This window comes from Photinus pyralis, unplaced genomic scaffold (assembly GCF_008802855.1).
Source record: "Photinus pyralis isolate 1611_PpyrPB1 unplaced genomic scaffold, Ppyr1.3 Ppyr1.4_LG9, whole genome shotgun sequence".
Taxonomy (NCBI): domain Eukaryota; kingdom Metazoa; phylum Arthropoda; class Insecta; order Coleoptera; family Lampyridae; genus Photinus; species Photinus pyralis.
In genome coordinates this window covers 14,414,616-14,426,110 of record NW_022170878.1, presented here as the reverse complement: position 1 = coordinate 14,426,110, position 11,495 = coordinate 14,414,616, and the positions used below count along the sequence as shown (strand labels likewise).

The window sequence follows — 11,495 nt, the reverse complement described above, 5'->3', positions numbered from 1 at the left end:
TAGCGAGAAAAGTGCAGCAGGAAGAGTGCAGATGGCAGAGTGGAGCAGGAAGGGTGGAGCGGGGAGGATGCATGGGAAAGAAGTGCAGCAAGAAGCACTGGAGCAGAGATACGGCAGCGGGAAGAGTGCTGCAAGGAGAGTGCAGTAGGAGTTCTTCATCCCGAAAGAGTATGAGTATGAAAAACCGATCCCGATCATCGCAATTGTTGTGCAAAGTAAGAGTGAGTGTAGGTAAAATATTTCCACCAAAAGTTGTGAATGTTATCAATGCCTGGACTTTTCCAGTTATGTAAGTGATTAATAGTTTGAATGATGTCTGTTGTAGTGATGTTTGTGTTATTCATAGGAGTAATGTATTCAGTGCGTGTGGTTTCTGTGGTAATCCACGGGGCGTGTGGATTGTGTTTAATGTCTTTGGTCCATAAGTCAGACCAGTATTGCTGAAGTGAGTGTAGAGATGGTGGAATGAGTTTTTCATTAGTGCTGTTTTGTGTTAGTGATCTGTAAAATAGTTTTTCATTATACCTCTCCAAAAATAACGGAGAATAATTATTTACATTGAAGTCCAAATCCAATTTGACAACAAATTCTGTTGCTTGTCTTATGACCCTTAAACCCCCATTATCTTCAACACATCATCAATAGTCTAGCGAATTGTATCGTCTCCTCTGCATCTTGCTACAAATTTCCGAATACTAAAATAACCATAGTAAGTAATAACCATTTTATCTCTGCAGTTTCGTTCAAAAATTGCTCCCTTGTTATACAGAACTTTTGATTTTTTTGGGATGTAGCGGACGGTCTGACGCTTCAAAAAGTCGATGGTTTTGCACAATTTGCTAGCGTTTTCATTTTCTTTTACCGCAAGAATATTCTTAATCATTGAAAACCTACTCCATAACGTACTCTTTTCACGATTTCTTCAACGCACCAGTTACGAAATTTTTCATATTCCTTTTCGCATCTCTCTTTTCATTTCGCTGGTAATAGTTGGAACTGGTTTCTGCAGCTTCTCTTAATATATTAGCGGGAATTTCGACTTCACCAAAATCCATTTTTAACACAATGGTAAAAAATCGGTTGACATATATGTCAAAGTCAAGCCGCGGTATGCATGGCAACGCATGGGATAGGGATAGCTATGGCAAACTTGATTATTCGTAGCGCACGGGAAAAAGTTTTCCAGTGCGCTCGCACGGGAAAAGCCTACTTTCGGTGCGCTTGGGATACATGAAAAGACAGTACTTTCTGAGAGGTATAATGAAAAATATCGTTCATTACACGTCCAGAAAGGCTTTTCCCGTGTTTGCATGACTTCCCGTGTTCGGCTTCGCCTCACACGGGAAACGTCATGCGCCCACGGGAAAATCTTCCTTTCTGGACTGGTAATGAAATATACTATTTCGTTACGTTTAAATTGTGTGTTATGGCGCTTTCTATCTACAGTTTCCCTATAGCGTCTTAAGCGGTTTTTATGTGAGTGTATCTCTATGTTCGTTATAGTTTGCATTTTGTTCTCGTGTGCTGTAATTGTTTAGTTTTGTAGTTATGTGTTGTACTTGTCGTGTTAGTTTTGAAGAACGAGTTTCTTGTATGTATTGTGTAATCCGAGAAATGTTTGAAATTATGGATTCTACAGGCCACATTCTATAAGAAAATTTTTTTTCCGGGTCGATCTGAGACAATTTTTTCTTCGAGCCTCAAAAAAAGGCAGTGTACCAAAATTAATAAGAAAAAGTGTTTTCTTTTTCTTATTAATTTTGGTGCGTAGAATCCAAAACAATTCGTTTTTCTACGATTAGACTTCTCAATCAAAAGTTATGGACTAGAAACCAATTTCGAAAGAAAATTCAAAGGGCTGTAACTTTTGATCTAGTAGCCCAATCTTGGAACTGTTTAAAATTATGGATTCTACAGGCCACATTCTATAAGAAAAAATTTTTTCCGGGTCGATCTGAGACAATTTTTTTTTCGGGGCTCAAAAAAAGGCAGTGTATAACCTTCCTTTTTTACCAAAAATCGACTACACCAAAATTTCTCGAGAAAACACTTTTTCTTATTAATTTTGGTGCGTAGAATCCAAAACAATTCGTACTTTTTCGATCAGACTTCTCAATCAAAAGTTATAGACTAGAAACCAATTTCGAAAGAAAATTCAAAGGGCTGTAACTTTTGAACTAGTAGCCCAATCTTGGAACTGTTTGAAATTATGGATTCTACAGGCCACATTGTATAAGAAAATTTTTTTTCCGGGTTGATCTGAGACAATTTTTTTTTCGGGCCTCAAAAAAAGGCAGTGTATAACCTTCCTTTTTTACCAAAAATCGACTACACCAAAATTCTCGGGAAAACACTTTTTCTTATTAATTTGGGTGCGTAGAATCCAAATCAATTCGTACTTTTTCGATCAGACTTCTCAATCAAAAGTTATAGACTAGAAACCAATTTCGAAAAAAAATTCAAAGGGCTGTAACTTTTGAACTAGTAGCCCAATCTTGGAACTGTTTGAAATTATGGATTCTACAGGCCACATTCTATAAGAAAATTTTTTTTCCGGGTCGATCTGAGACAATTTTTTCTTCGAGCCCCAAAAAAAGGCAGTGTTTAACCTTCCTTATTTACCAAAAATCGACTTCACAAAAATTTCTCGGGAAAACACCTTTTCTTATTAATTTGAGTGCGTAGAATCCAAAAAAGAATTCCGGGTCGATCTGAGACAATTTTTTCTTCGAGCCTCAAAAAAAGGCAGTGTATAACCCAGGGGGTAATCACAGACCTACAATTTGTACAATACTTCCCCTGCGGGGGAAGTCCTCCAGTACTTCCTCTTAACTTCCCTATACTTCCCCGTACTCCCCTTTACTTCCTCATACTTCCCCGTACTTCCCAGTACTTCCCCGTACTTCCCAGTACTTCCTTGTACTTCCCCCAAACTTCCCTTGTACTTTCCCGAAATTCTACTGTAAGTAGACATTGATATATAGACTTTAGATTTGCTTCTTGAGTGTTATACCATAGAGTAAATAATATTTACTCTATGGTTATACGTAGTAACGCTTGTAAGTTATAAGGTGTCCACGAAAATGCATTACATGCGAAATGCGAATGGATGTGAAATGCATACTATACATGAAATGAAAAATTAGATAAGTGTTAATCATTACTTATTTTCACACTTACCTATTTAATATTTACATTTGTATTTACATGAGGTTTGAAAGAATTTTTAATGTGAAAGAAATTAAGACATAAATAATTGTCCTGCCAGCATTTATTGCAAAATTTTATAATAAAAACATATGTACGGAACAATAATTTATACATGGATACTTAACACAATACTAATTTATCGGTAATCACGCAAACCGTTACCTAAAAGTATTCAGACTCCCATTAATGTTGAAATCTGAAAATGTGCATACTAACATAGTTTTCCATGATCTATCGAAGAAAATATTATCATCATTGTGTTGTGTCACTTCCAGTTTTAACGGATGTGGATAGCTTTTAAATAGAACACCCTATATTTTATTTCCGTCATCTACATGAAGATCTACGTCGTTTGATACCACATTTCCCTATACCCAGCATCAAAGGTACCAAGGTGGAGAAGTCTAGTATTATTGCCTAAGCACGAAGATTACACCCTGAGGCTCTTTCGCCGAGGGATGTAAGGTCCGTAATAGAGTTCTCTATCGTAGTGTCTTAAATTGAGTAGGATAACATGGCTATCTTTGTTATTATTATACTTACAAATTCGGTTAAATTGGCAAAGTTTACGTGTAGTCTTTGATGTTGATGCATATTCCGATGCGATATTTTGAAAAAAATAATTCGTTTCGTAGTAGATAATTGGAAAAATGTCAAAATCGTTTCAAATAAAAGTTGCAAGATTCGATCGGATAAATTCAACGGATATTCAATAGAATTTTTTTTCAAAATGGCGGTTTTCGAGATATTGACATCAACTTCCTTGTTTTGAATGGACGCCATATTGGATTTTTAAGTCACTCCATAGAGAAAAAATTACAAAACCAGTGATACTAAACACTTAGTATTTCATTTGGGAATCAACCTTGCATTTTTGCCTCGAAGTTTACAATGTATTTCTTATGGCAATAATTCCATGGCCGATTGTGATTGAAACCAAATTCGTTCGTTAGTTGTCTCGCTAGCTGGTTTTGTATTTTTGTCTCTATCGAGTGACGTAAAAGTCAAATATGGCGTCCATTTAAAATAAGGAAGTTGATGTCAATATCTGGAAATCCGCCATTTTGAAATTTTTTTCTACACTCATTGAATTTATCCCATCGAATCTTGCAACTTTTATTTGAAACTTTTTTCGATAGCTCTGTTTGTTACTAAAATATTTGAATTTTTTTAAAATGGCGATTTTTCATTTTTTATCAATTACCTACGAAACCATTTATTTTTTCAAAGTCTCGCATCGGAATCGGAATATCCATTAGCATCAAAAACTATACAACTGTTCCAATTTAACCAAATCTGTAAGTATAATAATAACAAAGATGGCCATGTAAGGTATCTACCCAATTTAAGACATCCTGCATACTACTTCTTCCACTACTAGTAACGGGCGATCAAAAATGAGTTACTATCGAATCGCCTTTGGAAATTCAAGTTAAGTACGATTTACCATGTAAACAAAAATTCCAAAGGCGACTCGACAGCAACTCATTTTTGATCGCATAGTACTTGAAGTCCTCTAAATTAACAGATCTATATTGTTAAAAAAGTGAACGGTTGAACAGAATTTTTGGTTTATTAATTTAATATGTCAATTACGTGGGTGGAAGTAACAGTCAAGGAGGCCGTATTTTCTTCTGCTGTTGAGATATTTTCAAAGAGTAGTTTCGTTCGAATTTTTTCGAAATGTGATAATTGTATGTAATTTCTCTTGAAATGGCGGATGGTGGCAATTATTCATTTTAGAGAACTTATCTGAACGTTTATTGAGCGAAATTTCAGGTTGTGATTTCTAAAAGTGACAGCGTGACAGTTCTCATTATTGACTACTGGTTAATAATGACCACATTATTAACTACTTTGAACAACTGGCGAGAAAGCCTGCTTTACAAGTGGAAAAAAGGTTAATAATTATGTTATCAGACGCTAGTAATGAAACAACAGGTTTTGATTTTAGGTAAGATATAGATAATCACAATCATAGGTGTTGACTTTTCTGGAACGAGGCGGGATTTATGCACTCAGAAATAACTACTTTATTACTTTTTCAGTGTTTACCAGATTACCTCTCCGGTCACCTTCTGTCACATTACGCATCATATGAACAAATGAGTACCTACTTCCTCGTTACTTCCCCGTACTTCCTCGAACTTCCCCGTACTTCCCTGGACTTCCAGTACTTCCCCGAACTTCCCCGTACTTCCCTGTACTTCCCCGTACTTCCCTGTACTTCCCCGTACTTCCCTGTACTTCCTCATAACTTCCTCCATTCTGTACAATTACTTCCCCTGGTGTTTACCCCCTGGTATAACCTTCCTTTTTTACCAAAAATCGACTACACCAAAATTTCTCGGGAAAACACTTTTCTTATTAATTTTGGTGCGTAGAATCCAAAACAATAATTCGTACTTTTTCGGTTAGACTTCTCAATCAAAAGTTATGGACTAGAAACCAATTTCGAAAGAAAATTCAAAGGGCTGTAACTTCTGATCTAGTAGCCCAATCTTGGAACTGTTTGAAATTATGCATTCTACATGCCACATTCAATAAGAAAATTTTTTTTTCTCCAACCACCTGAATAAGACGCTATTTTGTGACAGTATTCGGTACGTAAAATTGACGTTTTGCGGATTAATCGCTTTCACCATGGCAACTGTACAAAAAGTGGATACTTTTGGTCCTAGTACCAAAAAGAAATTGACCTTGAAAGTTGGCCAATTAAAAAATTACAATCACGGAGATATGTCACATTGACATCGTTTTACATTGCAGGTTGTAAGATATTTCTATACATACAAATCAAATATTTTTGCATATTCAATGCAAATAATGATGTTACCTATACGTATGTACATGTATTGAAAATGGTTTACGCTCGCTATTTTTATTTAAACCATGTGTAACGTAATTTACATATTCGATGAACGTAATTTTAATACGTATACAACCCGCCGTCGCGCGTAACGCCATCTACTTCAGGCCCATTGCACTATTATCTGTCATTTTGAATTCAAAATTTGAAAAAGTTAATTGCAATTAATTTTAATTAAAAAACTGTATGGTAAGTTTTTTATTTCAATACAAAATATAACAATATTAATTGTGTATACAATAGAAATGACTGAAACTGATAGCGACATGGATTGCACTCCGCCAGAGATTTTAGAAACGGCAGAACATGCTACCTCAAGATTTGCTCCCTCCAAAGTCGCGAGAGGTGAGAAGTAAGAAGTAAGAACGAATAGGTTACAAGCTAAAAACTAGAGTGGCATGACACGTGAGGATTAGAAAGCAGAAGTTCTTATACTATAGTAGTGAAACTGTGACTGAATCTAAATTCGAATATAATTTGAAGTAAAGGGGGTTGGAGAAAAAATTTTATGTTTTATTCGTACAAAAAATGCGTTTTCGGGACTCGGAAACTATCTTCCTCGTCCCGAAAACTGACATTTTTTGTACTAATGAAACAAATAACTATTTCCGGGTCGATCTGAGACAATTTTTTTTTCGGTGCAAAAAAAAGGCAGTACTTTTAAGTTATATAGATGGTATGACTTATCCCTTGGTCTCATGGTCTACACTTAATTTGAAAAGGTCCTGGTAGGTACCTCCTATATAATAATATAATAACAATAATACGCTTTTACTCCCCTTAAATTTGTATATAACAATAGAAATATAAAAAAAGCTAACCCCATACAAAGTATAACTTGATTTTTTAAGTAGTGTTAAGACTTTTATCTAGTATACTATTTTAAATTTTTAATGTATTTGAGTGACAAGTATTCGAATACTTTTGAAATTATTTGAATACATTTCAATGTATCTGTATCTAGGAAAGTGTGCGCAATTTTGTAGTGTGGCTTTGATTAGGTATTCGTGCTCTTCGTGTTGGGTCAGTGTTTGAGAATTCTAACAGTGCATTGTCAAATTCTTTTTGAAGGGATGTTAGTTTGTGTGATTATTTGTTTCTATCGATTGCTGAAGTGTCGCGAATGTCTGTATTTCAGAGTTGTTTAGAACGGATGTATTATCTTGTACGGTGACTGGTGAGTGTGTTGTTTGTGTTGAGTAGTGCTTCAATTTCGTGCCTGATTTGCACCTGTGTGTCTAATGTAAGGAGTGTATTTTTAATGATAACTCTACGTTGGTCTGCAATGCGTTGTTTTGTTAAGTGTGCTAAATGTGGGTATTGTGTAATGAAAGCTTGATGTAATTTACCTCTATATGCTGTCTTGTCCGTTTCCATCGTCGTGATCTCCAGATACGTACTGAAATGGTCTCTTCTTGGTTATTATTATTATTTGATTTTCTCGGTCTTGCCGGTTCTAATCCTAGTCAAACGGACTATTGTCAAGTCTGGCTAGTTATTTCTGAGGAAAGTTCTGGTGATGCTGCAGGTTTTGAGTATGACTGCCTTCTGAATGTGATGATGAGTGTATGTATCTAGATCAAGTTGTAAATGTTGTTTAAATGTTTTTTGTGCGATTCCAGTTGTTGATATTATGAATGGTATTATATGTACTTGCTTTTGCCTCCATACTCTCTCCACTTCTATTGCTAGTTCTGTATATTTTTCAATTTTGCCTGCGTATTTCTTTACTGTATTTACATCTATTGGTATTATTATTATTATTAATAAACCGATACAACGTAATATCGAAGGATCCTCAGTATTACCATCACTTATTGAACGATCATTGAATAACGATTTCGACATGTTTTGATCAAAATCCATGTGGTCCCTAAAAATGCATAATATTCATGCCTTGGGCATTAAGATAATGGCTCTTGGTCATTTTTCCAACCATCTTGGTGAATAAATAACGATTTTGACATGTTTTGATCAAATGCCACATGGTCGACAAAAATTGATCAAATTCATGTTTTGATCATTGAGATAATGCTGTTGGTCTTTTTTCCAACGATCTAGGTGCATAAATAACGATTTTGACATATTTTGATCAAAATCTATGTGGTCGCCAGAAATAGATCAATTTCATGTTTTGGTCATTGAGATAATGCTCTTGGTCTTTTTCTCAACGATCTTGGTTCATAAATAACGATTTTGACATGTTTTGATCAAAATCCATGTGGTCGATAAAAATAGATCAAATTCATGTTTAAGTCATTGAGATAATGCTCTTGATCTTTTTCCCAACGATCTTGGTGCATAAATAACGATTTTGACATGTTTTGATCAAAATCCATGTGGTGACCAGAAATGCATCAAATTTGTGTCTTGAGCATTGAGATAATGCGTCAAGTCTTTTTCTCAACGATCTTGGTCCATAAATAACGATTTTGACATGTTTTGATCAAAATCCACGTGGTCGCCAAAAATGGATCAAATTCATATCTTGGGTATTGAGATAAAGCCCCTAGTCTTTTTCCCAATGATCTTGGTGCACAAATAACGATTTTGACATATTTTGATCAAAAAACCATGTGGCCTCAGAAAAATAATTTAACATTTTTTAATCACACACATGCGGTTATCAAATGTGCACGTGATATACTCTTTCAGCATCAAGATAATGCGTTTGAAAACCTTTAAAACTCCAAATTCATGTGTAAAAAATAATCTTGAGTACATTTTGCTCTAAAACTTTTGACCTAGACCACAGAGACGAGTTATATTGAATTGTTACACATCTAAGAGTCATAGGGAATAATCTGGCGAAAGTCCGAACTCGATACATGAGCTAGGGAATGAAATATTTTGATTTCTATTATATTGAGTCTGCAGTTTTTCCTGTTCCCGATTCACTTGAAGCCCTCTAACTTTTGTTCCTGTTGAACCAGCTTCCCGAAAATCAATAGCGACCGTCCTTAATGTCCAAAGTACCCGTATACCAAATTTCAACACAATCGGCCACTTTTAAAAAGAGTTAGAGCGCACACGGACGGACGGACGGACGGATGGACGGACGGACGGACGGACGGACGGACGGACGGACGACAATACAAAACTATAAAGGATCTGAGGATCCTTAATAATCAATAAGAATCGATAATTCGAATGACCCATCGCTTTTAAAGGTGCTGATGCATAAAACATTCAAAACACCGGGCTCCGATGTGACTGTAGTCAAAAAATGAGACAAGAAATTAAAACTTCACATTTGGCGCACATGTGCCACTTGAAATATCCATTAAGAAGAGTCATAAAAAATTAGGGCTGGTGACGTCATATCTCACATTTGGGACACACCGTACACAAGTGGTTTTGAAACATACACCCAATTATGATTAATGTCATAAAGTCATTGAGTTAATATCACTACACACCAAAGATAGAGGACCGCCTTATTAAAAAATTAGATTCTTTTTTCACTACGTGGCCCATGTTTCATTATGTAATTTGGCTTATCTTAAATAAAAATTCGCCGAACCTACTTAAGGTAAAAGTCGAGAATGAAGATAAGATATTCGCTGACACTTCAATAAGATATCAGAAGATAACTCACGAATTTAAAAACATCTGGCAAAATGGGCGAGAAACATCTACGGAGCGGTAAATGGGGTTTTTCTCTGCGACTAATTTAAGTTTGCCGATTTCTAGGTAGCGAATTTCCCCAAAAGGTGAATAATGGGTTGCGACTGTACTCCACCAACTACTGCCCCTACGCTCAACGGGTACGAATAGTAATCGCTATCAAGAGTATTCCATGCGAAATTGTAAATGTGCATTGTTTGGATAAGCCTGAATGGATATCTACCCTGCACCTTTCAGGTGAGTGATTCTAAGATCTAATTGCTTCTACTTTTGCGGTTGAAGGGAAGGTGCCCATATTCGACGCGGGGTTAGCGATACTAACCGACAGTCTCCTGATATGCAACTACCTGGACGAAGAGTACCCCAAACCCGTTCTTCATTCGAAGAAGATCGACGAACGCGATCACGACTCAGTACTGCTAAGGGACTTCGATGACCTGCTCGTCCACTTCGACAAAGTCCTGAATAATCACGATCTTGCCGATTTCCTCGAATTACTCAAGCACGTCGAAAGGTACGAGGAAGAGCTAGGCAAGCGGGGTGAGTACGCACCGGTGAAGGCTTAGTTTCCTCACAAACCTCCTGCAGGTAAATACTTTGGAGGCTGCGAACCGCGCATGATCGATTTCATGTTTTGGCCTTGGGCCGAAAGGGCCCCGCTGTTTGAGAGACTGTTCCCCGGAAAGGTGCCCAATGCCGAGGCGTTGCCGAACTTGTACTCGTGGTGCGCCGCGATGCGTGAGCATCCCATTCTGATTAAAGAAAAGACGAAGGAGGACTCTCTGATCTTAATTCATGATATGATTCGGGAGGGTAAAACTAAGGAAATCGATTTTGATATATAAATAAAGAGACCACTGTGCTCTTATTAATAAGTTTTTTGTTTTTTTGAACTGTTCAAATTCACATCCAATATTGTTATTACTGTTTCGTCATGGGTTCCTTCATTTTTCCGAATCCCTCCAATTCTTCACATTATGATACCCACCCAAAACTCTTGGGGTTTTGCAACTTTTTCAGATTCTTCTAATTTTTGATTTTTGATGTGGATCCACTCATGAGTACAGTGTTTTTCCTAAGAACAGTGTCCGATTGCGACACTGCATTCTGATGACATTGTAAAAAACCCGGCAAAGGAAAACAGGAGATAAATCCCAACCAAACACTTCAGTTTATTTGACCAAGGTGGAGTGCCATTATCTTGTTTACGATCTTCAATGTAAAATTACAGGTAAAATTAGCTGCTTTCAATTCTAGTCTTTTCCAATATGTCTCGAAATATGCAAAAAAAACTTGTCTGTGATCAGGATTTGGATTTTGCAAAGCATATTTTTTTTGCAAAAATTGTAAGGACCAATTCTGCTGTTGAGTTTTGATTCAAGGGTACACCAAGAAAAATGCGGTGCTTCTGACGATATCCAGGAGCTGCGGAGAGGCCAACACTGCCACGTGGAGGACTGCTCTTGCAGGCACTACAATCAAGGAACCTTGTCGACTTGGAGCTCAATTGCGCGGCGACTTTCCCAGAAAACCCTAGTTGCTTTTCAACTTTGAGCTGGATATGTTTACTTCAATTCAGTTTTTTGTCAAGTGTGATTCCTATAGCGCATTCGCACCTCCAGATGCAGCATAGGGTATTATGGACTAAATTCCTCTCTTACGTCATTTTTCTCCTCGCCGCACTGGCATATGATTTAATTGAAGTAATAATTAATTAATTAATTCCGTTCGGAAACGATCTAGCAATTTTTTGAAAATTTGAAATTGAATTAATTTGAATTAACGTGAA

The 11,495-nt window shown here is 36.5% G+C and overlaps 1 protein-coding gene across 1 annotated transcript; it reads left to right on the top strand.

The window, feature by feature from the left end:
• The first annotated feature begins 9,648 nt into the window (after positions 1–9,648).
• On the top strand, positions 9,649–10,581 carry LOC116181187 (pyrimidodiazepine synthase-like). Its single transcript, XM_031501470.1, has 4 exons — positions 9,649–9,724; positions 9,773–9,943; positions 9,989–10,246; positions 10,295–10,581. The coding sequence occupies exons 1-4, from the start codon at positions 9,700–9,702 to the stop codon at positions 10,549–10,551; spliced, it is 711 nt and encodes a 236-aa protein (XP_031357330.1). The 5' UTR covers positions 9,649–9,699; the 3' UTR covers positions 10,552–10,581.
• Positions 10,582–11,495: the final 914 nt, after the last annotated feature.